The sequence below is a fragment of the Perca fluviatilis genome, chromosome 16 (assembly GCF_010015445.1).
Source record: "Perca fluviatilis chromosome 16, GENO_Pfluv_1.0, whole genome shotgun sequence".
Classification (NCBI taxonomy): domain Eukaryota; kingdom Metazoa; phylum Chordata; class Actinopteri; order Perciformes; family Percidae; genus Perca; species Perca fluviatilis.
Window position 1 is genome coordinate 30,966,083 of NC_053127.1, and position 24,650 is coordinate 30,990,732.

At 41.0% G+C, this 24,650-nt stretch overlaps 1 protein-coding gene and 1 long non-coding RNA gene across 7 annotated transcripts; one reads left to right on the plus strand and one right to left on the minus strand.

Moving 5' to 3' along the window:
• Positions 1–548: 548 nt before the first annotated feature.
• samsn1b (SAM domain, SH3 domain and nuclear localisation signals 1b) lies at positions 549–22,495 on the minus strand. Of its 6 annotated transcripts, none has more exons than XM_039777993.1 (14): positions 22,344–22,495; positions 17,147–17,284; positions 15,870–15,913; positions 15,685–15,725; positions 15,445–15,507; positions 15,105–15,187; positions 11,908–12,483; positions 7,198–7,275; positions 6,206–6,319; positions 3,589–3,802; positions 3,166–3,317; positions 2,448–2,648; positions 2,206–2,356; positions 549–821 (listed from the first exon to the last, which is right to left on the minus strand). In XM_039777993.1, the coding sequence occupies exons 1-14, from the start codon at positions 22,365–22,367 to the stop codon at positions 628–630; spliced, it is 2,073 nt and encodes a 690-aa protein (XP_039633927.1). In that variant the 5' UTR covers positions 22,368–22,495; the 3' UTR covers positions 549–627. The 6 variants fall into 6 exon arrangements, with proteins under 6 accessions (XP_039633927.1, XP_039633929.1, XP_039633926.1 ...); XM_039777995.1 differs by lacking the exon at positions 22,344–22,495 and adding an exon at positions 18,540–18,856 and having other exon boundaries at positions 3,589–3,721; positions 6,206–6,316; XM_039777992.1 differs by lacking the exon at positions 22,344–22,495 and adding an exon at positions 18,540–18,856 and having other exon boundaries at positions 6,206–6,316.
• LOC120544343 lies at positions 5,312–7,329 on the plus strand. Its single transcript, XR_005636481.1, has 2 exons — positions 5,312–5,606; positions 7,136–7,329. It is a non-coding gene; the product is annotated as an uncharacterized LOC120544343 (long non-coding RNA).
• Positions 22,496–24,650: the final 2,155 nt, after the last annotated feature.

Here is a 24,650-nt window from a genome sequence, read left to right on the forward strand (position 1 = left end):
CTACGCCCCCGTAAATATCAACGGGTCCTCGTGGAGAGGGTGGACAGCTTCAAGTACCTTGGTGTCCACATCGCTGAGGGTCTGACCTGGGCGCTGTATACTGACTCAGTGGTGAGAAAGGCAAGATAGAGAGATAGTTTGACCTCAGATGTCAGATGAAATGTCAGGTTCCCTCTCAAACACTGAGCAATTTCTAGCCCTGCAATATTGAGAGCATCCTGACGGGGGACATCACTGCCTGGTACAGAAACAGCACCGAACAGGACTGCAAAGCCCTGCAGAGAGTGTTTCGCTCAGATACACCAGGCCAGCACCGAGAGGATCAGGAGGAGCTTCTACCCTCAGGCCACTGGGATCCAGAATGAGGACACTGCCTTAGACTGCACAAGTTGAAGGAGTTGATGGAATTACATTTCACTGGAATTGTACGTCGTACAATCAGGAAATAAAAGAGCATCCTTCAACGTATAGACACATACAGTAGTATTACTAAGAGTTGAGGATAAGCAGTGGTAAAGGCTCATTGTACATAATAAGAAATGACGCTGTTGCAAGAAATACATTTTTTTTTATTCACAAGTCATCTCAACAGCAGCATAAAGATTACAACAGATTATAAAGACATTCTCATGAAGCTGCGGTCTGAGCTGGTAGAGGGTATTCACAGAGAAAGTGAAGGTCTGTGTCCTCTGCGCTGTTGTCGGGGCTGTCAGATGGCATGTGGCAGCCGGAGTCTCTTGGGCAGTTGTTCATATCTGCCTTTGTGTTCTCGCTGAGGGTCTCGGCCTCCTGATTGGCTTCATTCTCCAACTGACGATTAGCTGTGAAGCAGAGAAGACGGCTTGGTTGGATGTACTGTCCCAGAGTTGCATGGATGAGCAAGTAATCCTTTACAGCTAGTATTCCTGTGCAGTAAGGCTCAACGGCCTGTGTTTCTGCAGCCACTATCTTTGTGTTTCCTGCTCTATTCTCAGTAACATTCGTTGGGGTTATCCTGTTATCCTTAACCTCTTTAGTACCGGGACTTACAATCTTCGTTCTCAGGATCTTTTCATTCTGTCTGTTCCAAAGGTTAGAACTGAGCTGGAGAAAAAAAGGCCTTTAAGTTTGCTGCTCCCTCTACATGGAACAAGTTACATAAATCCATGAAACTTACTGAACTAGTCTCATTGGTCGCTTTTAAGAGGATGTTATTTGACTTTGAGGCAGCCACATCTGGCTGTAGATGTTTTACCTGATGTGTTTGGGATTCTGGTTGACTTTGAGGGATTTGCTGTATCAGTTGTTTTATGTTTTTAGTGTTTTTGTGTATTTTGTATTTGCATGTACTGTATGTGTGGTTGTACTGCTGCCTGCCTTGGCCAGGACACTCTTGAAAAAGAGATTTTTAATCTCAACGAGTTTCTTCCTGGTTAAATAAAGGTTAATAAAATAAATAAAATAATTTAGCTGTGGCCCGCATACCCTCCCAGGAGTATCTATTTGAGGTGCAATGTCATTTGTCCCTAGGGCTGGGCAATTTATCGATATTATAACCACATCGATATATTAGAGTAGATATCGCCTTCAATTTTGGATATCGTTATCTCTTGTTTTACAGGCTGCATTACAGTAACGTGATGTCATTTTCTAAACTAACCAGAGTGTTCTAGCTGTTCTGTTATTTGCCTTTACCCACTTAGTCATTGTATCCCTATTAATGGGGATTATTTATCAAAACTCTGATTGTGCAGACTGATCTCATAAAGTGGCGTATGTATGACACGCCAATTCGTATGCCATTTTGGCGTGTTATCAAGACGCATAATCGCTTTTAACATACACACGTGGTGTGTATGTTTACATCCGTTGTATACAACGTAAACATACACGTGGATAGCTCAAATGCATACAGATAACACGCCATTTGGCTTTAGTAAAGTGGCATGCATGTTTACGCAAAGTCATGATGCCATGTTGCAGAGTGTTAATATTTTGCGAAAGCACCAAAAGTCAACCCTACAATATCGTCGCAATATCGACATTGATGTTGTTGGTTAAAAAAAAAGTCATGATATTTGATTTTCTCCATGTCGCCCAGCTCTACTCTTTTTATTTCCGAATCTTAACATCGCCGCATGTATTTTTTGCGGTTTTATCATGTCACAAAATGTGCGTGACGACACTATCCTTGGATGAGCTTTTTCTCTGCTTCCCACTACTCACAGCGCATTTGCTGCAGGGAGTCGACAGCGTCGAGCAGGCGATGCCTGTGCTCTGGATCAGTCACATTCAGCTCCGTCAGGTGGTGCTCCCTCAGCCTCATCAAGTCATCTACTGTTTGGTAGCCGTTCAGCTGTAAGGACGAGAAATGCTCCTGGGGAAGCAAGTGGAAAAAGAAACATTCAGGAACACCCTCTTGCATGGAAGATGATTGTTGCTACGTGAAACTCCACAAGACAAAATACCTCCAAACTGAGGCGCTTTAAAACTTCCTGGGCAGTTGATTTGTGTCTCACTCTGTGGGTTTGTGTCTCCTTGTGTGTGTCAGGACTCTTCTCTGTTAGCACATCCACATAAATGAACTTGAAATTTCCCACTCTGCCGTTAAGCATGCCTGTCCATATTCCCATGGGGGGCTTGGCGATTATGTCAATCACATCTCCCACCTGAAGGAAAGGTTAGTTTAGTTTAATTACATTTATTTGACTGGGAGCACGTACAAAATACACCAAATTCATAGACAGAGAAGAGCTTGTACCAGATTGAACTTCTTTCCATCTGTGCTCACTGCCTGGGCAGTAGACACACACACTATTACTACTAATACAATGAACACACACACAAGTTCAAAATACAGTAAAAACAAAATGCTTTATAGCTTTCATATTTCTGTTAGCAGCCACTAAGACAAAAATCACAGGAAAAATCTTAGGCATCACTAAAGTCAGTAGGATACATCATCTTGGGACTATTAATGTATGTACACAGTTTCATTGCAATCTATGAAATGGTTGTTGAAATATATGAAATTCTGGACCAAGGTGCTGCACCAATCAGACCGACTAGCAAAGCCATTCATAGAGCCAGGCAGCGACCATGGCCCCAGTATAATACAGTTATAGTAATGCCATCCTACAGTTAGTTTACTGTATTTCCATTTGCTTTCCAGACTTCTTTATGTACCTTGAGTTTGAGGGATTCTGTGTCATATGGACTTGGCACAAAGTCTGTATGGACTTTAGCTCTGCCACAGAACTGTCTTCTTGACAAAAGATCATCCTCCAGCCTGAGACTGTCTCTGTTACTGGAGCAGCCCGACCCACTGGTGACTCCACCTGGGGATCAGCAGACAAACAAGAGGGTTCAATAAAGGGGCAAGCTAATTACTGCGATCAATTCTAATCGAGCCATCCACATGTCAATAATAAGAGCGCCCAAATCTGAGTCGAGGGTTTAGTTTTTGATTTGTCAGAGGTTAGTGTAGCTCTACAAATTAGTGCATCTAACGGGAAGTAACAGGATACAGGAGTGTACAAGCAAGGGTTGCATAATTCATCAGCTCGTGGTGTAAAGAGTACACTTGGCTCTGTGCCTGAAGGTGCTTACTTGAGGAGCTTTGTCCACTTTGGAGGCTGTAGAGGCTTTCCAGAGAGTTACTGGACCGCCTGTGTCCTTTACTATAGGGTCGCCCTCCACCAACTTCCCTCTTCTCTGCTTCGTCTTTCTGTGTGTTTCCAGTCTGCACAGTAAAAACACCAGGTGACATTTGCATTCTGCCGCATATGCTTCTGGTTCCCTCCCTGTCATTTGTTATCTTCCGCTACAGGCGAAGAAAAAAAGAAGGTTAACCAACCAGAAAGCTGAGTCAGGGCCCTACAGTAAGCTGCCGTGTTTGATTCCTCATGTGAACAGCGCACTATCCCAGTTTATGCTGGAACACGCAGCTCCTCTGGTAAGCAAAATACTTAATCCTGCAAGAGTCGCCTTGCTTTTTATAGCTGAGAGCTAGGATGTGTGTGGCGAGCATAATCCCCAGCTACCTGTGCTCAGCTTGTAACTTCCTCTTCCTGTACAGGGACTATCACACCATGGACCGTGGACCATATTTGCATCATGCGTGTGCAGTTTGTGAAGTGCATAGCTGTGGATAGACTGCACTTAAACTTCACAGCTATGCAGCTTATAAAATATACGATCTGATTTAATTGGGTTTTGTAATTGTGAGGCAGACTCTTCTATAGCGAGCGGTGCCTGGGAATAATTTGTTTGAATAAACAGCATCCGTATCACCTGATAATAAAGAGGACAATTTAACCGGCCACATGCACACACTGATTATATACATAAACATAACACAGTGAACCAGTGCCAGTGAGCTGTCATAGTATGGCAGTTTTATCACTTAATAGTTTGATGGGAATCACATTGAAGATATCTTTCATGATCTCTCATTTATTTATGATATCTATAATAATGTTTTGACTAGTCAACGCCTGAGTTTAGGAAATCTTACATTACATTTTGAGTCCTCACAATTTGGTCACAATAATGGTACAAAACATTATAAGCTTAACAAATGCACACAGGAACTAATGCGTCAGTCGCAATGAGTTAATGCAGATGTATCATGAATTTGTGTAGTCCATTACAGTAAGCAACGATCACGTCACTATGAGTTTATGTGATTGGTAAACACATAATAGATCATCAAATGCAAACATGTTGCAGACATGTTGCTGGGCCGACTGACCGCCATCCCTACAGCCGCACAGCTAGCATGGATACAATATGATCATCATTTAGCCACACTTTTTCTTACAAATATGACAAACAAAGACCTTTGGGTCATGCAGCAACATGTAGATGTTTGCATCTGACAAGTTTGATAAAAAATCCATGAGAATAACTACTGTTCTGCTTTCAGAGCGGCTGATCGCACGCATCCCTGTCTCCTCTGTAACTGGATTCCAGCTGATTTGCCGGCATATAAATACATAAATATATAAAGTAACTGAGTTAATATCCATTAATTATGATCCATTAAGTGTTAACTAATTACATAACTTCAAAGTGACTCGATCAATTCTTAATGGTGAGCAACATAAATCATCATTACACATGCATTATAGTATGACAGCTCATTTACTGACACTGATCCACGCCAGGGCCCCTTCACTGCCATTTGCCATCCATCTACCAGATGCCCTCTAACTTCACTTCCTTTCCCTATCACCTGACTGCCCTACACACCTGTTCCCACTTCCCTCATCTGCTCTGCAGTTGCCTGGCCTTCCCTCCTCACCTGCATCTCATTCCCTCATCAGCCTCCCACTACACTACATGTACCTGCCCAGTTCCAGTCCTTTCACTGCAAGACCATCAAAGTTGCCGTGTGCCCTGATTTGTTTTCAAGCCACCAGAACCTCAACCTCACTTAGATCTTGTACCTGCCTGCCTGCCTGTAGTTTTCCCTGCCATCCTGTGGCTTCAACTTCTGTTTGGACTTCGCTTGCTGTCCTGGTACCTAAGTGGTGGAACGAGCTCTTCATTGACGTCAGGACAGCAGAAAGTCTACACATCTTCTGCCGCAGGCTAAAAACCCATCTCTTCTGACTGCACCTTAGGTATGTAGATGATTGCTACAAAAAAATTGTAGTTTGGCTTATTTGAAGCTAATGCACTTCTATGTGATTCTTGCTGCTGAATTTGTACCTTCATGGTTGAATGCACTTAGCAGAAGTCGCTTTGGATAAAAACATCAGCTAATTGTAATGTAATGGACTTGCTATCTATCCATGTAGCTAAGCTTTTGTATCTTTTTTATTTTTTTTTGTGAATAAATTACTGAACTGTCCCTGTCTCTATTTGGGTCTTTCCCTCGTTGCACACCTGCTGTGACTCATGCCTCATATTCATATAGTTGCGTTGATGTACTTTGCAGCTGTAGTCATTTAAAACATAAGGTGGCAGAACATCCACATGCATGTTGGATCTGTCAGTTTAGTGCCAGTTTGAACGGTCTTTGGTGTAAAGCCCTGTCTGTAAAATGGCAAATGATAGTCTGATTGATAGTTTGCAGTCTGGTGGAGCAGGCGTGGGCCTGACAGTTGTGTCTGCTTGGTAACCGGTGTTATTTTGTTAGGTGTGAAGCACAGCAAATTCAGTGTGCAAAGAACTTAAAACTGGATGTATAAACCTAAGCTTTGTAGAGTGCATGACATACAGTGATGGCTGTCAACATTTTCTCAGGCGGGGCCTTGGCGTGCTTCCTGTCCCTGTGTGATGAGGTCTCCCTCCTCTGCAGCCTCAGTTTGGTTGGATCGCAACTCTGCTCCTGCTTTAAAAAACAAAACTCACTGTAAACGGGGACGGATTCATTTTTAAGTGGGCTGGCAGAGGGGGGGGACCAATAATCGGTCAGGAATATACAGCATAGAAAATATGCTTAGAAATACAGGAAATATTGGAAAGGATATAACCCAAAGTAATTCTGCTAAATCAAACCTCACATAAAATATCAAATTGCATACATTATCCCTTTCATTGTTAATTTCACTTTTTATATTAACAAATTGTAAATACAAATACAGTACACATTTTCTATATAGGCTCATGCTGCGTTCCAGACACAATTTTTACCCCGTAAGTTAGGACTTCAAGTCACGACTCACAACTTGGTAGCGTTCCAGGCAAAGTCACGACAAACTCTTCTAACTAGCGTCAGCTAGCGGCTACCTAATGTTGACGTTAGCTAGCGCTAGCTAATACTAGCAATTTGTAGTTTGACATATTTTGGGCTTCATCTAATAAACATAACCTGTAGTAGTACACAATCGTATGTGTATTGTTTTGATTAAAATGTGCGGAATTACTTTACGTTGCCTATCTGTACAGCATCAACAGGGGTCGCCATTGTTGTTTGTGTGTGACGTCAAAAACTGTAAATGGGAGTACAACCATCTGGCACAAATTCACGAGTAGTGAGTGACAGGATTTGACTGCAATTCCAGGGCACTTTCACGGGTAGAAAGTTGTGAAAACACGAGAGGGGCATTCCAGGTAACACATGACTGTAAATAAAGGGTTTGCCCACAACTGCCAAATAAACATGCTGTACATTTTCTGTCTAAACATCAGATTTGGTGTGTTGCAGTGGTGTCAAAGTAAAATTCCTCGATGGACCAACCAGCAGATGGAGGAGCTTGGTTCTCTTACCGGAGCGCTTCCATTATCCCGTGGTTTCATCAAAGGCGAGGGCTGTCTGCAGGCTTCAAATCTCCCAAATCTGGTCAACTGTTTGGGTAAAAGAGATTAAAATGTGTTTTGTGGTGACAGATGGGCACATTATCTGCGTGCATGTGTGCGTTCTCCCTGTGAGCCCACAACATAAACAGTATGTGTTTTTATTCCCTGTTTGATTTGTGTTGGAATTAGGTTAAACCCTGGCAGCCATACAGTTCTTAGATGTGATGTATTTTATTTTTTTCATATCCAGAGTCAAAATATTGTGGCTTGTATATGAATGATAACGTTGCACTGATCTTGTACTATTGACTGTTATGTTAAGAAAAATATGATTTCAGTATCCTGTGAGGGGGAGGTTGCTTACCTACCATGTTATTTTTGTCAATATGTATAAAGTATTCTACCCTGCTTAATAATTTGTATAATCTGCTGATCTATATTCTTTAAGTGGCTACAGTATGGGCGCAATGAGTTATTTTCTTACTTGTTTGCCATTAGCTTCTGTTAGCGGTCATTCAGCTCTGCCCTCAGAACATCTGTTACACTGACTCTTGGCTCAATACCAACATTGGCCGTTAGTGAACTGAGGCCTCACTGTCATGCACTGAGTGGTTAGATAAGAGCATCTCTAAATACCATTGTCCTCGATTTACACAATTATTTCTGTAGTGCTTTTTCAGCCATATTAATACAGATTCAGAGTTTTGGGGTTTCTCTGTGACACATGCAATCATGTGCTCTGATGCGTAGCGTGGAGTCTAATTTCAACCAGTGATTGATCTTATTCTTAATTCCACCCCAAGCGAAGGGGAGAGAGGAATCTCAGTCACTGGGTGCTGAGCTGAAGGATAACTGGTTGAGATTTGTGATAAAGAGGAAGGCACTGAATAGGAGACAGAGTTAGTGCATGCTGTTCTAGTCCCCAGGGATTTGTAATACCATAAAGAAGCTGCTCTGCGCTGACCCCTTGATGACATCAGACTGTCACTCTTGAGACAGTCACATTTACTCCGTTCTACAGTATATCGACACATTTCATTTCCAGGATTGCTCCGGTGCTGCTAGAAATTCCGCCGGATGTCCCTCATTTCAGCTGGATGCTCGCCACCTTCCTCTTTGTTTATGTTGGCATTTTAAACTCCGGAGGGTTTCTGAGGACTATGGTTAACTGCTCCTCAGATCTCTGCAGGGTAAATCCAGACAGCTAGCTAGACTATCTGTCCAATCTGAGTTTTCTGTTGCACAACTAAAACTGCTTTTGAATGTACACATGTTCCACCAAAACCAGTTCCTTCCCGAGGCTATTTTGCAGAGGCACCGTGGCTCTGGCCACCCAACATGATTGTGGTTTGTTTAAAGAAATTCCAATAAACCAGAGTACGTTTATCTGCTGTGTGGACTAGCCAGACTCTCCTCCACCGCGCTGTGGAGGAAGGTCTGGCAATGCGAGACTACATTTACTCTGAATCTTGCAGTAATAAATATATGAAATGCATGCACGTTACAGTGGATTACTTTTCGTAGCTATATGTGTGAATGTTTCATGAGAAGAGCCTGACTTAAGTGATGTCACTTGAGTTATTTTCTCAGGCCTGACAAAGCGCACCAAAGTGGACTGACCCTGCAGCACTCCTCCATGCATGAGCCTCTCATGTACCTGTCCTACATATCCCTGATGTTTAACTCTGAAGCTGCTGCTCACTTCCTGCTTACCAAACTCCATCTCTTAGGGATATCAATAGTTTCATTTAGAGAAATCCTCTTCATTTTCCAGTTTCAGCAGGCTGGTCAAAATGCTTCCATTACAGCCTTGTGTAACTGTTTTTGTTTTCATATGATTGTGATATTAAGTAGCAGTTTAGGACGCATTAGCGGCGCTAACTGAGGCTGAAAATGAAACTAAGCTGTGAAATGTTTGCTTCAGTACCCTAAAAGCAATGAAAAACCAAGTATTAGCTGGAAATTTCAATTACAGCTCAGTTAGTCTAAATGTTCTCTAAAGAGCTCTGATGTGCAATTAGAAAGTCAGGCCCTGTGAAGCCCACTTTAACGGTACTTTGGAGAACTGGGAGCAGGCTAAAGACTGCAGCTAAATGCTGGTTTCTACTGTACTTTGGCACAAAATGTGCTTAAAATGTCAATGGTGGAAGTATTTAGATCCTTTGCTTAAGTAACGCTTCCAATGTTTTTTCTTACAGTGTGGTACTTAAGTGAAAGTGTATATGTATATACCTATCATCAGGAAAATGTACTTAAAGTAGTAAAAGTACTCTGAGAAAGGGAAAAATCCTCACATTTTAGAATCTGGAAATGAAACCTATTATCTATCTATTAAATCTAATAATATAATAATAATCTATTAAATCAAATAAGATTAATCTGCTAATCATTTCAGCTGTACTTGTAGGCCGTTATATTGTTGGCTAGTTTAATTTATTCAAATCGTATTGTGTTTTGTAAGCAAAAATGTTCATTTGTAAAGTAACAAATAACTAAAGCTGTCTGATAATTGTAGGGGATTAAAAAGTGCAATATTTCTCTCTGAAATGTAGCCACGTAGAAGCAGAAAGTGGCATGAAAAGACTCAAGTAAAGTTCAAGTACCTCAAATCTGTTGTGTTTTATGTACTTCGATCATGTTGCTTTGCAGGACTAGACTATGCACGGTGTCCAAGACAAATTTCCCAGTGATGGGACTAATAAAGTATAAAAGTAAAAAAAAAGTAAAGTAAATCTGACTTAAGTACAGTACATGAGTAAATGTACTTAGTTACATTCCACTACTGTAAATTATAAAATCTATATGAACATAAGAAGAATTGCTGTAAACAAACCAGGTCATCAGCCTCAATTAGTTTGTGCTCTTTTACCACTCAGGTCCCTCTTCACAGGGAACGCATTGCTTCCCACAAAACTTCAAGAATGCTCACGGGCTTACTTTTGAAATTGAGATCAAGTTTTGTAGCAACAATAGCTGGCAGACGGCGTGAATAGTTTGGCATTTATGGGAAATAGACTTTACACACATATTCACACATGTCCCCTGCCCCGCACACAACACACAACCCTTACAACCACATTTGTAATCTGTGATAGTTTGTATCTGTTCTGTCTTGTGTACCTGTTTTTGTCTCTTATGACTGAATAAAAAGTAAGAAAGTGTGGAACTGCACCGTAGACAATGAATTGGGGAAGATGTTATAGATGACACTGAGAGCACCCAGGGAAATGTTCTGAGTAAGCCTGTTTTTATGAACCATTCACTCAAAGCTATGAAAAGTGAAGCGACTGTAATGTGTAAGCATTCAGTTATTTTTTTTGTTTTTTTGTTGTTGCTGTAGTCACTACATTGACGGCCGCTGTGTAAGAACGCAGCTGGCCATGTAGGAAGGAGGTTAGGGTGGATGTGTGATCTTTAACATAAAGGACTTTCAAGCCAGAGAGTCCTGGGGAAAACCAAAGCCTTTCACCCAGGAAATGTGTGTTCCTTAGGAGTGTTTTGACAAGCCATGATCTTTTTCCTTATCTCAACTAGTCGTTATGGTGCCTAATCTTAACTTTCATCGCAGCAAATCGCTCCTATTTTGAAGACTAAATTGAACCGTAATGTCCGCCGAAACGACCGGCAGCTCACAGTGCTTTGTACACGACTCAAAGTCCCCTATTTATGGGTAACTGAACCATCAACTACTGCTGATGCAACGGAGGTCTGTAGCTAGCGTCACGAAGCTCTGTAGCGGCTTTAAAAACCTTAAATGGACTATATTTATATAGCGCTTTTCTGGTCTTAGCAACCACTCAAAGCACTTTTAAATAGTACAGGAACCATTCACCGTTCATACACATTCATCCACTGTGGCCGAGGCTGCCGTACAAGGTGCCAACTGCTCATCAGATAAACATTCACACACATTTACAGCAATTTGGGGTTCAGTGTCTTGCCCAAGGACACTTCCTGCAGGGCCAGGAATGGAACAACCAACCTTCTGATTGGTAGGCGTCCACTCTACCACCTGAGCCACAGCCGCCCAAAACTAGCAACTGCCGCTCGAAGTCATGGAGCTCGTAGCCAGCCGGCGTCGCATGACCAGCCGGCCATCTCCTAATTTCCTAGGATATCATGTTTTGGTGTGCATACATTTTCGTACGATATCATACAGACCCGTTCATGACAACGCGTCTGTCCGAGTATGCTATATGGGTACATCACAACTGGGAACGCTACAATAGAATAAAGGGAACCAAACGCTGAGAAGCGTTGTTTTTTTTTCGCTCTTGACAGGAAGACAACACAAGGGTTAAACCAATCAAAATTGTCTTGGGCAGTGCTAAGCGCCGGATGGAGCCACGGCGCCACTGCAAAATAGCCTCGGGAAGGAACTTGTTTTGGTGGAACACGTGTACGTTCAAAGGTTGTTTTAGTCGTTCAACAGAAAACTCCGATTGGACAGATAGTCTAGCTAGCTGTCTGGATTTACCCTGCAGAGATCTGAGGAGCAGTTAACCATAGTCCTCACAAATCCACCGGAGGTTAGAACGCCAACGCAAAGGAAGTGGAAGGACATCCGGCCGAAAAGTGACATCCGGTGGAATTTCCGGCGGCACCTGAACAACACCGGAACTGGAACGTCGCGGATATAGACTAGATGGAAGGTAATGACGCCAAGGTACTGTGTCTTACGGTGTTCTGTGAGAGATGCAGATCCGTGTTGGAGCGCATCATTTGTTTAGGAGACAGATCGGGCTGTTTGCTGTCCAGCTCCTGTATCAAACTCTCAAAGCGATCCCATTCTGTGGTCCGGGGCAGCGACCAGGTGCCGCCACACCCCGACAGTTCATGTCCAGGTTGGTGACATGTGTGGTAGAAGGGAGTCCAGGGCTGCGGACACTCGAATGGGTTCCACCGATAATTTCCAAGCCGCGGGCCCCAAACTCCTTCCTCTTCTGAATCTTTACGGACATCTTTGGCCTGTTGTTGCTGCTGTGGTGATGGGGCCGTTTCAGAGGGCTTCTTCTCGGTTCTCCTCCCCAGGCCGATGCACGTTAGCACTGGATTGTTGTTACTCAACAAATCCGATCTGAATGCAGCTTCCTGAGCAGGTTGAGGAACGTGGCCCTCACCGTTATTCTCGGAGGTCCTCTTGCCTCCTCCCGCTCCACTCCGATGTCCCGTCTTTGTTTGCACCAGGTTCTGTAACTTCTTTAGTCTTCCCGTGGTGTGTATGGATTCTGCTGTGTCAGCTGCAGTTTCAGCACTCTGCAATAAAGAAACAAGATGAGCATTCTGTGCAGTGTACTGCACACACTGAAATGCTTCTGCATTACAAAACAGAGGAATATATTAGAAGAATCTTATACAGATTATGTATATAAAACGGTTCAAAGTAACTCCATCAAGCAGTTCCAACAGTAAAATGCTGCTTACTTATATAACACATTTAAAAAAAAAAATTAACCAGTTCTCGAATACTTAAAGGTCCCATGGCATGAAAATTTCGCTTGAGTTTTTTTTTTTTTTTTTTTAAACATTAATATGAGTTCCCCCAGCCTGCCTATGGTCCCCCAGTGGCTAGAAATGGTGATAGGTGTAAACCGAGCCCTGGGTATCCTGCTCTGCCTTTGAGAAAATGAAAGCTCAGATGGGCCGATCTGGAATCTCCTCCTTATGAGGTCATAAGGAGCAAGGTTACCTCCCCTTTCTCTGCTTTGCCCGCCCAGAGAATTTGGCCCACCCAAGAGACATCTTGGTAGTTGGTCAAGGCCACACATACAGAGATTTATTTATTTATTATTATTATTATTATTATTATTATTATTATTATTATTATTATTATTATTATTATTACAGAGATTTGGAGCAGCCACTGAAACAGCTCGATCACCTTATTTCTTAACCTGGAACTGGGATCATCGAGGAACATTTGGGCGGGGGGGGGCGGGGGGGGACGGGGGGAGGAGCAGCAAAAAAAAAAAAAAAAAAAAAATAAAAAATAAAAAAAAAACAGACGGGGGGGGGGAGTTGGGGGGGAAATTAAAAACTTTTTTTTTTTTTTTTTTATTTTTTGTTGGGGGGGGGGGGGGGGGGTTTTTTTTTTCTCTTTTTTTTTTTTTTTGGGGCTAATATTTGTAATGGTTTTTTAACCCCGTGTAAAGTAAAGGATCTGAACTTCTACCACTTAAATGTTACACTACTAGCCAAATCTTCCAAAACATGCGGTGTTCCCTTCAAAATCTAATGCTCAAATAAAAAGTCACCTCTTCATGCTGGTACTGCCTCAGCATTTGTTCCCTGCTGTGTGGTTTGAGATTGCTGTCCCGTCCCTATCTCAAACTATCAGCTGTTGGCATGAAAAGCATCAAACCGTACAAAATCAAAGTGTTCTAAAAAACACAGACCTATAGATATAAAAGGGGCCTTATAAAGCAGATTAAAGATTATAAAGCAGATTAAAGTGAACCACTGTGGATCTGATCTGGCTGACATACAAATGTCCTCCCTCAGGTTTACTTCACATTTCCTTTTTACCCTCTGTTACCTCCGTCCATGTCACATAAACATAGGAAGTGAGTTAACTTTGAAATTCCTTTTTTTTTTTTTTTTTTATAAAAAAAAAAAAAAAAAAAAAAAAAAAAAAAACAAAAAAAGGGGGAAAACATTTTTTTTTTTTTTTTTTTGTCATTGTACAGATGCTGTACTGTAATATAATCTATTCTGTGTTTCTCCCGGTTAGCCTACATAAGCAGAGTGTGGAAGATGAGCACAGATAGACATGTCTATGCGGCACACGCGGACATATAGGTACGGATTACAAAAGACTGAACAGCTTTGCAAATAAGTATCATTACTTTACATATTGAGAAATATGTAAAATATAATCTGTCCAAGGTGAAAAGATCTGTGTGTGCTCAGTTCAGGTCTGGTATACTGCCTCTCCATATTGAAATGCTCGATGGTGTTTTTTTTTATTTTTTATTTTTTTTTTAAGCCCCCAACGTCAACTTCAAGGCAGCACTGCGACCGTCGACTTAAGACACCTAACCTTAACCCTGACCCTAACCATTGCATAATCCTAGTGCCTTTCAGGCAGCGCTGCCTAGAAGACAACGTTGGGGGCTTAAAACAGCAAACACCTATTGAAAAAGGAGATTGGTCGGGCACCAGTGAGGAAGACGGACTGATATGTGATCTCAATGAAATTGAAAATGGAAGTTAATTTTGCTTTGTATTGCCCATATTATCTTAAGACTTAAGATTGCAATTATTTAACAAAGTTGAAGTGAAAGAGATGAGGCAGGATATAGATCTGTTAGCTTGGTTGTTTGAACATAAAATGTTTTTATTTGCAGACTTTTTAGAACACGCATTGGGCTAAAAGAGAGACCGCTTTTATATTTTGTGTCTGTAGTTTTGTGTAAGAGGTGTTTGGCTCGAGTTGGACAATTTATGGGTTGCACTGTCGTGTTCTGGCTGCTGTGGTATGTTTTATTTGTTCTTTGCTTTGTGCAAAGTGCAGTATGTTGTGTGTGAACAGTGGACTGGAAGCTGTTGAATTAATTACTGTTCTTTTGGTGTCATGTAATTCCTTGTGGGATGAGACACTTAATGGCATGACCCATATCAATCATATTATTCAGTCATTTCTGGCGCTAAAGTGTGAACGACGAGATCTTCTCATTTGTTTCAAGTGTGAATAATGTAGCTTGTAGCTACCGTATTGCTCTGTATGCACTGGCTCCAATCCAAAATGTGATTTTTATAAATTTTTTTATTTTGAGAATATATAGATAGGGCTACTTCAAACATGGATACTGTACTATATTCATCATAATGTGGCTCTCCTGGGGAGTTACACCTGCTGTGAGGGTGACTGGTCTTACCTGAGCCTGTAGATGGGTCTGTGTCTCCTTCACTCTGTCCTCTCTTGTCCACATGCTGCTCTGACACGGGCCTTTACACATCTCTGTAAGATCATCAATCCACCATGCTTTATTTCCTCCTCATTCACATATTGTCAAACCTACAAATGTCATTAGCACTGATCCTATATATGAGGTAAATAAAGCATGCTAGTCTGACCATTACAATTAAACTTATTTTTTCTTCTTTAATCTGGCTTCCTTCAGCTGTCATACACTCTGATTAAGTTCTCTGATATCTGATCTGACATAATTTCCAACTTCAGTGCACCGTTTTGCTCAGGTAGACCTATTTCTTTACCTTTCATTTGTTGAGAGAAGTCCTTCTTGTCTCTTGATGACATACAGCAGGTATAATGGATGTCTGCAACAGACAAGGTGGAGGGGAAGGAGAAGCAGGTGTGACTGTACACAGAGAGGTTCAACATGTAAGATCAAGAGGAGTAACGGGAGCCTGAAGTTACTTTGCATGAAGTGTGAAGAAAAAGCAACAAATGATTTGAATTATGAACATCAGTGACTGTGATCATTTCATACCAACCTAATGTTTCATTGTCCAAGGGTGATGTTGGCACACATGACCTAAAATGACAAATATTTAAATTTCCTTATGGGAAATAAGTTGATTCTGATAAGTGAAATACAAACAAGGCTAAAGAAAGTCTAACATTTTTTAAGAAGTGCCCTCTTAAAAATGACTGTACAAAATGAACAGAACTCTCATACCTTCTGTTATTCTTCTTTACTTTTACTGTACTCTGTGGTCGGTCCTTGGGGGAACAAAGACATACACAACTTAAAAAAAATAATAATAATAATAATAATAATAATAATAATAATAATAATAATAATAATAATAAATTTAAAAAAATAGGTCCATTAGCATTTAGCCATCTGATCTGGACTTCTGCACTGGCTGTGCCATTTTTAGCCATGCTAGCTCAATGAATTGCAATGTCTGGCTGTCATTTCAACCATTAGGTCCAGACTGAAATATCTCAGCAATCATTTGATGGATTGGCATCAAATTTGGCGCAGATACCCAGGAAGCTGAGAAGCTTCATCCCCAAGACTTTGGTGATCCCCTCACTTTTCGTCTATTGCCACCAGCAGTTTAAAGATTTCACTTAAGCCGAGAAATATTGCCATCTATAAGATGAGAAGGGCACAAAATGTGGTCGACGTTTACGAGTCCTGGTGAATCGAATTTAGTGATCCTCTGACTTTTCCTCTAGCGCCACCAGGAGGTTCACATTTAGGGTTTTGAGTGGATTATCTCAACAATTGTTGGATCTTTGGAACTTCACATCTAGTGACCTCATCAGGTCAAAACTAGGCGCCGTGCTACCCCTGGCGTCACGCACCGCTCAGATTTGCCGCTTTGCGCTGCACTCAAAGTTCAAATTATTTCAACTTTGATTTAGTTGCCGCTGACCTTTCGAAAGCACAACTAATGAGATAACAGCTGTTGTTACCTAGCAATGGGAAATAGCTTCCTTGCCGCCCTCGGTAACGATTACTTGCGCTGCTCTTTGCTCTCTGTGCTTTGCTCTGCGCCCTACCAAGCGGTGCTTAGAGAGCAAATCACTTATGTGTAGGCGGCTTAAGAGAGGTGATCTATAACGGCGAGCATGCCCGGTCATCACCACAGTTACAGCTCTCTCTGGTTTCCAGAGGTTGACCCTTGGTTTTGTGCAGAGCCGGCTTTCATCCTGTATCACACAGACTTCGCTCAAGTCTTGGTCTGAATGAACGTACAGTCTCGCTTTGCCAGACCCTCCTCCACAGCGCTGTGGAGGAGGGTCTGGCTAGTCCACACAGCATTCCGGGATGGGAGAAAAACGTGCTCGGGTTTATTGGCATTTCTTTAAATCAATCACAATTGTCATTGGGCGGCGCTAAGCGCCGAGCGGTGCCACGGTGCCGCTGCAAAATAGCCTAATAGAGCAATCCCGGAAGTGTAACGTCGTGGATACAGACCAAAATGAACATAATAATCTTACAGAATGGATGGATGGATCTGAGCCGCCCCATTCAGTCTTACACCTGTAGAGAGAAGGGCTGCCCTGGTACTTGGGATGAACGTCCCGGACGAGTGTTTGGCTGTGGGGTGGTTCGTATATGCTCTCTGTGGAGCCCTCCTGGAGAGAAAGAAAACAGTCTGCATGGTGACAGCAGCCTAGTTTAAATACTACAGTACACTGATTGGCTCTGTTCAAACTCCTAGACTAAATATATCCTAGTGTTGAGGCTCATCAAGGAGGAGTTGTCCTGAATCAATCATCAGCCCGACTACACAATACAAAATCCATGAAAAGCCTTCCAGTACATCTGAGAGAGGCGAGCATGTCTTCTAATCTAATGGTCTGGCATCTACACCGCATGGTGTAATTATTCTGCATGTACAGCTCGTCACTCAAACGCGTACAATCAATATTCGTCACACTTTGGTGTGCTTTTTGTCTTGAGCTGGTCAAAATGTCTGGCCATGTGAGACGAAAATGCTGGATTATGTATTGTGTGAGAAGCACTGGGAGCAGTATGTTATAATGGATTCAAACTGAGCTCCAAGTCCTTGGGAACGTCTGATGATCAAACCCAGAGAAGATACAGATTTCATTTATAATAGCTCTACCTTGTTCAAGTGCAGTGTCAAATTAAGTTTTAATGGCATGGAAAGAAACATTCTACCATAATACACATATTACACGTGTTTTTAAGGCTCTTCTGATATTATGTTGTGGACTAAATGTTTTAAAATGTGATAGTTTTTAGGTAAAAAAAAAAAATCTAGATCATAAAGAAGGGCAATAAAATGTAGCCTAATACACTAATATAATTAACCAATTAAAGTATATGTATTCAAACATTTTACAGGTAAATCCTTGCTATAAACTCTGACTCAGGCCAATTAAACTCTGCTTCTGATTCAATCTAGAGATGTTATGATACCGATACAGTATCTGAAAAGCCTCCGATACACCTAAAATCCTGGTACCGGTCTCTGAAAGTACTCGAGTTTATGCACCGCTACCATGTTATTTAGCCCCGAAAAAAAATCTACTTTAAAGTAGTTTTGTTTGTTCTTTTTCCGTTACGACTGACTGTCAAACTGGAAAATAAAATAAAGTTCTACGGCGTTGATTGTTTGTGTTTGTTCATGTTTCACAAAGAGTTTAACCTGAGCCAGGCCGTATAACAAAAATAGAAATCATATCACATCCATACAGGGATAGTAGCATACAGCTGTGTGTGTATATATGACACACTGGTAGTGGATTGGTACACGGTATCGGCTGAGTTCAGGTATCAGAATAGGTATCTGGAAGCAAAAAAATGGTATTGTGTGTGTGTGTGTGTGTGTGTGTGTGTGTGTGTGTGGTTTTTCAACCATACCTGATAAGACCAGATATTTAAATGTGTCATCGTTTAAGAGTAGCAGAAGATCTTGTGGCGTTGTCACAGTTTTGAGTCGATGAGGCTGACGGCATTTTGCCCCGTTTGGGTGTTGTGTGCTAACTTTAGGATCTTACCTCAGAGTAAAGCCCCAAATCTGGCACTGAGTGGAAGAGGAGTGTGGTATTACGTAACAGCTACTGCTATAAATTGTCGTTAACAATCAAACTGAACATATGCAGCAGTGTTACAGCTGTGGGTGCAGCGGTGGCCTAAAGGTTAGAGAAGAGAGCTGTCGGTTCAATCCCCAGACCGACAGGATAAATCCTGGGTGGGGAAAGTGAAAGAGCAGCGCTTGTCCCCTTCCTCATTACCACCACTGAGGTGCCCTTGAGAAAGGCCCTTAACCCCCCCAACCGCTCCAGTGGAGCTGCTCAGTGGCCAGCAGATCAGACTGTGGTTGTACCGGGCAGCTTCCAGGTATGGATGTGGAACTGTGTGAATGTGAGCGTGTTCCTGCAAAAGAGAGGCTTCCTCTCAGTGAACCTTCCCTGAATGAATAAATAAAGGTTAAAAAATGGTGATAATAATAATCATGAAATCACACTCAATTAGCATTGATTCTCTTTGTGTTATATTTCATTATCGTTCATTATTGTTGAGTGTGTCACCAATCAGACCAATAAGACCAATCGGATGCATGTTTCTCTGAATCGTTGTCGAACTATATGACTATTTCTATGAACATTAAGTCAGTTGTTTACATGGCTATAGTCATTTGTCATTGCGTTGGCACAAAAAGCATTGAGAAAGCCTCGCAGATCAAAATAGTTTGCATTTATTTGCTTTTGAATCCTATATTTCTCAAATGCAATTACATGTTCACTGTGTAAATCCCTATACATGCAAAATGGAGCAACCAACAATCACAATAACCTGTCACATATATTAGATTTGTTGTAAAAGTTTTCAGATGAATAAACTTCCTCACAATTTAGAGCAACCAAATACAAACCGGTGACAGGTGAGGATATCACAGCAGGTTGTTGTAAGGGGGTGGGGGCCGGGACTGCGTCATGCCAAAAGATTTTTCCCTTGTTGCATTGCAAAGGAGGATATCAGGTGTGATCAGAGGTGTGTGTGTATATAAAGTACTAAACCCATACTTGAGTAAAAGTACAAGTGCTCTATCAAAAAAGTGACTTAAGTAGAAGTACTAAAGTATTCAACAAATTTTGTACTTAAGCATTGCAAGTAGTTTATTTTAAAATGTACTACTCAAGTACTAAAAGTAAAAGTACAAGTATTATGTAGTTATTAAAGAAAGCAGTCAAATTTGGAATATCCTATTATTGGAGTTCAACATTTTACTTAAGGCAGTCACAAGCTGTACATTGCTGGATATGAAGGAAGTTTCTGAAATAAACCCCAAAAGGTACATTAATGTCACAGCTGTTATAACTACTATTATCTGATATAATAGTGGGTTTTTAATCTCTTATTAACAAATACTGAAATAAATGTGTGAACAGGAAAGTTAGCAAGCTAGCAAAATACAGATGAACTATAGCAGCTTCACAGCACAGGGTCAAACGGTTAACGTTCAGGACTCACTGCAGACTCCAACAACTCAGGAATAGATTACTCTGCTGCAACAATAGCTTATAGAAAGAGTACAGACTTACATCGTCTCTGACTTCTAAACGGGCAACCATAATGAAAAGAAACCTGACGCGATCTCTGATTTCTTACGTAAATTACGTAATTAGCGTACCTAGCCTAACCTGCCCAGTCTCCGTAGCGTGAGGCATTCACAACAGTAACGAGTAACGATGCAGCACATAAAAATTCTATCAGAGTAAAAGTATTAAACTCATCGAAAATATGTACTCAAGTAAAAGTGGAAGTAGGAGAAAAAAATACTACTCCAGTAGAGTACAGATACAGCCTTTTAGTACTTAAGTACAGTAGTGAAAGTTCTACTTCGTCACTATACAGCTCTGGGTGTGATATCGATAAAATGTTGTGGCCAGACAGAGGAGAGATTGGATGACCCATGAGGTCGATATATTATATATTTACCGAATATTTTCTTCTTTTTTTCCATATCTTTAACAACATATCCTGCTCATTTTGTTGTCTTATATCTTTTTCTCTGTCCGAGCTTCCTTGTTGTATTTGTGGTTGGCTGGTGTGTAAATACAATGAGAAAATATAGTGTATACAATAGCTACTATTGAGCTGCCTAAATATACAATGTTAGCAGCTGGACAATATGACAGAGTGGGTAATTATCACCCTTTTAGAGTACACTGTCATTAGACAAGATGTCTTTGCATTTTGACTGTCCGGGTCTACCAGACATGTCCAAAGTCCGGCCCAGGTGCCAATCTCGGCCCGGGGGCCAATCCCAGTCCGCGGCCAGATTTCATACGGCCCGCAGCCTCAGTTTGTAAAAGACTAGAGCAAGAATCATATTTTGTAAGCTTAAATGTTAAAAAAAAAAAAACCTTTTCATTACCCATAATAAGTCATGTTTAAAATGAACATGAGGTTAAGATATTTATCAACTTCAAGTTTAAGGTATTCCATAAGGAATCTGTAGTCAGTCCAGTTATCTGACTACAGATGTCAAAGTAAGGCACAAATGTTTTGTGTTTTTTAGATTTGTTCATGCCTGGATTGATTTGGTTACATTAACATTTAAAAAAAAAAAACTGATTATTGTGACAATGAAAATAAAAATTGTTATAGGTCAGTGCATTTGTATGTAACTTTTCTTGTTAAAAAAAAAAAACACATAGTCAGAAGGGACCACTGGCCCCCGGGCATCTTCACATTATCAAATCTCAAACTTAAAAAAATAAATAAAATTGCACACCCCTGGTCTAAGCCATGATAAAGGAACCTTTTGTTTTGATGGCAATGATTTATTCATTGATGGATTTATTTACATTAGCTGATTTGAGTAATCACCTTTTTCAGGTCACGTAGTGATGTGCTGAATGTACCACGTGCCTTGAGTTTTGGAAATTGAAAGTTTGTTTAAGTAAATGTGCCAAAACCATTGAGAAAAACTGTAATCCTTCCTAACATCTCTAAGAAATTCAGGAATGAGTACTGCACTACATTGACTATGATTAGTAGGGCTGCGTTAAAGTTATCGATTCTCCGATTTAAAATCGATCTTTGTCGGAGTGATCTGATATGGATTTATGAAATCCTGAAATTGATCTTTTTAATACAGCCTTTATAACCCACCACAAACGTTCCGCAGGTCAATCCTTAATGTTAACCTTAACCTGGTGCATTATAAAAAGTATTTGAGGGTTGCTTCTCGCTTGAACAATTTACAGCATAAGTTCTTTGACAATCTGTTTATATATCCAAGCTAAATTGGTATTGTAACTGAAATGTCCCTAAGCTAATTAATATCGAATTGGCCATACCCAGCCCTAATGATTATGTCACGTTAGCAGGATTATTATACCATTTATATATGATTAATTACACTAATAAGAAGCGATTACATATACAGTTGTAAGTATGCAGGAAAAAACCCAAGCACAGCAAAGGAAGAGTACCATCGTACGGGACCCAATGAATCTTACAAAGAGGGAAAGTTGTTTGCAGTTTTGTCTCGTTCCCCAGAGAGACCGTTTCAGATCCTTGTCAACACTAATAACCTCAGCAGTCGCTCCCACAGCGGCACGCCGAGTTTCCTCTGGCGGCAGGGACTAAACGAGTGCTCCGGATACACACAGACCTAACAACAAAATGTACAGCAGTTGTGGAAGATCTTACCAGTGTGAAGCAGAACAGATTCATGTTTGCAGGTCCGTGCCAAAGAAGAGGCAGCGCACTGTGGCCTCTGAGAAGCGTAAACACACTTTCTCTCACACACACACACACACACACACCACCCTCCCGCTCAAACACCCACACACACACATACACATACACATACACGCTGAACCCTAACACACCCCTGTGATGCAAAAGCTCACGCAGCCCCCGTGCTGTCCGCAGCCCAATGGCCTAATCCTAGTTTCAAATCCCTGACCTAATCCAATAGATGCGGTGAGCCAGCGCTGTCCAACAGGGGCCTCAGGAGGAGCCAGGCCACCCGTGACAACAAGACAATAAACACAGGCTGGCTTTGTTTGGCATGTGTCTGAAATGATTATGAATCATGATAATGACCTGATGGAGATTAAGTAATCCCTAAGTGAGGTTAGAAAAAAAAGCATACAAATATCCTTTTTAAGGTTTTGGTCACATGTTATGGAATGTGTTTGGTACGTGTCTGACGGGACATGATGAAGCCAAGGTTTGCATAATACAGTTTGTACTACAGGAATACTTTTAATCCTACGTTTTTCCATTGACTCTAAATGTATGTGATGGTTTGACAGTTAGAATAAATGCATTGCATTATGATGAATGAACTGATAGATAGATAGATAGATAGATAGATAGATAGATAGATAGATAGATAGGAATTTAAAGTTGACGAGGCGATTTTTCTCACGATTTCTTTAGCAGAATGAGCTGCAGACAAATGCCTGAAAAATATTGCTTTATATAAACTGTGCAAATAAACATTGTATTTTATTTTAAATAACAATTAATAATAATAATAATAATAATAATAATAATAATAATTTGGATTTTTAAAACCAATCCCACTTCAAAATAAAGTGAATAGAAAAAAGTATCTTCCTATAAATAAGCTACAGTAAGAACACATAGTGACATCTGAAGTCAAACCAGTGGAATCAAAAGTAGATTAGACTGTTTAAAAAAATTGCATTGTGATTCATTTTTTTTATCTAAACCGGTTGTAATATTTACACATTCATATAATTTTTTTTTTTAACAGACTCACGATGCATCGTTACATTCCTATTAGACAGACAGATAATATTTTGTCTCGCTTTGCCAGACCTTCCTCCACAGCGCTGCGGATGTTAGTCCACACAGCATTCTGGGATGGGAGAAAAACCTGCTCTGGTTTATTGGCATTTCTTTAAACCAATCACAATCGTCATTGGGCGGTGCTAAGCAACGCACAGAGCCACGGTGGCGCTGCAAAATAGCCTCGGGAAGGAACTTGTTTTGGTGGAACGTGTGTACGTTCAAAAGTAGTTTTAGTCGTGCAACAGAAAACTCCGATTGGACAGATAGTCTAGCTAGCTGTCTGGATTTACCCTGCAGAGATCTGAGGAGCAGTTAACCATAGTCCTCACAAATCCACCGGAGGTTAGAACGCCAACACAAAGGAAGACGAAGGTAACGAACATCCGGCCGAAAAGGAGAGACATCGGGGGAATTTCCAGCGGCATCGGAGCAATCCTGGAAGTGGAATTTCATGGATATAGACTAGATAATATCTATCTCGCAGTATTCGGAACATGAAGCTGTTCTTTTACTAGAGGTACTTCAGGAAATGTCTGTGTTTCACTCAAATCCCATAAAACACCGAATGCAAACCTCTTATTACAGTCCCTGCTTCTCCGTGAACAGGCTTCTAAAAATAACATTATTACAGTTATTATTGATGTCAGGGTCAATGTCAATCTCTTCTTGAAAGCCCGTTTTCCCCACCTCCCCCCCTCCCCCCCGGTCCTGTCTACACCTTCTCCTGCCCCGCTGTCTTTTTGTCTCCCATCCAGAGATAAAGACGACCTTTCATGTTGTTGTGATCAGAGCTCGGCTACAGAATTAGGTCAGAGAAGGAGAACAATATGTCTCTGGTAATAAGAACCAAAGATGTTATTGAGATATTTTACTCAAGAGTCTTACTGTTAATTATCCAACAGTGCTACTTACATTTCAAACTGTGTTTACTGCAGCGAGGGGCTTTATTTAGTTTTACATATACCAATGCCAGTTAAAACTTATATTTCTATTGGCTATTGGTGATTTAAAGGGGTACTCCATCTATATAGCATTGCACTTTCATAAAGTTTAGAGACTCACAAGGGGTACATTTATTAAAAAAAAAAAAAAAAAAAGTCAAAACCGAAGCAGCAGAGGATGAGATACCTGGACTGTTACTCACTAATGTGTCAAAATTAAGAAATGCCAGATACTACACTTGCCATAATG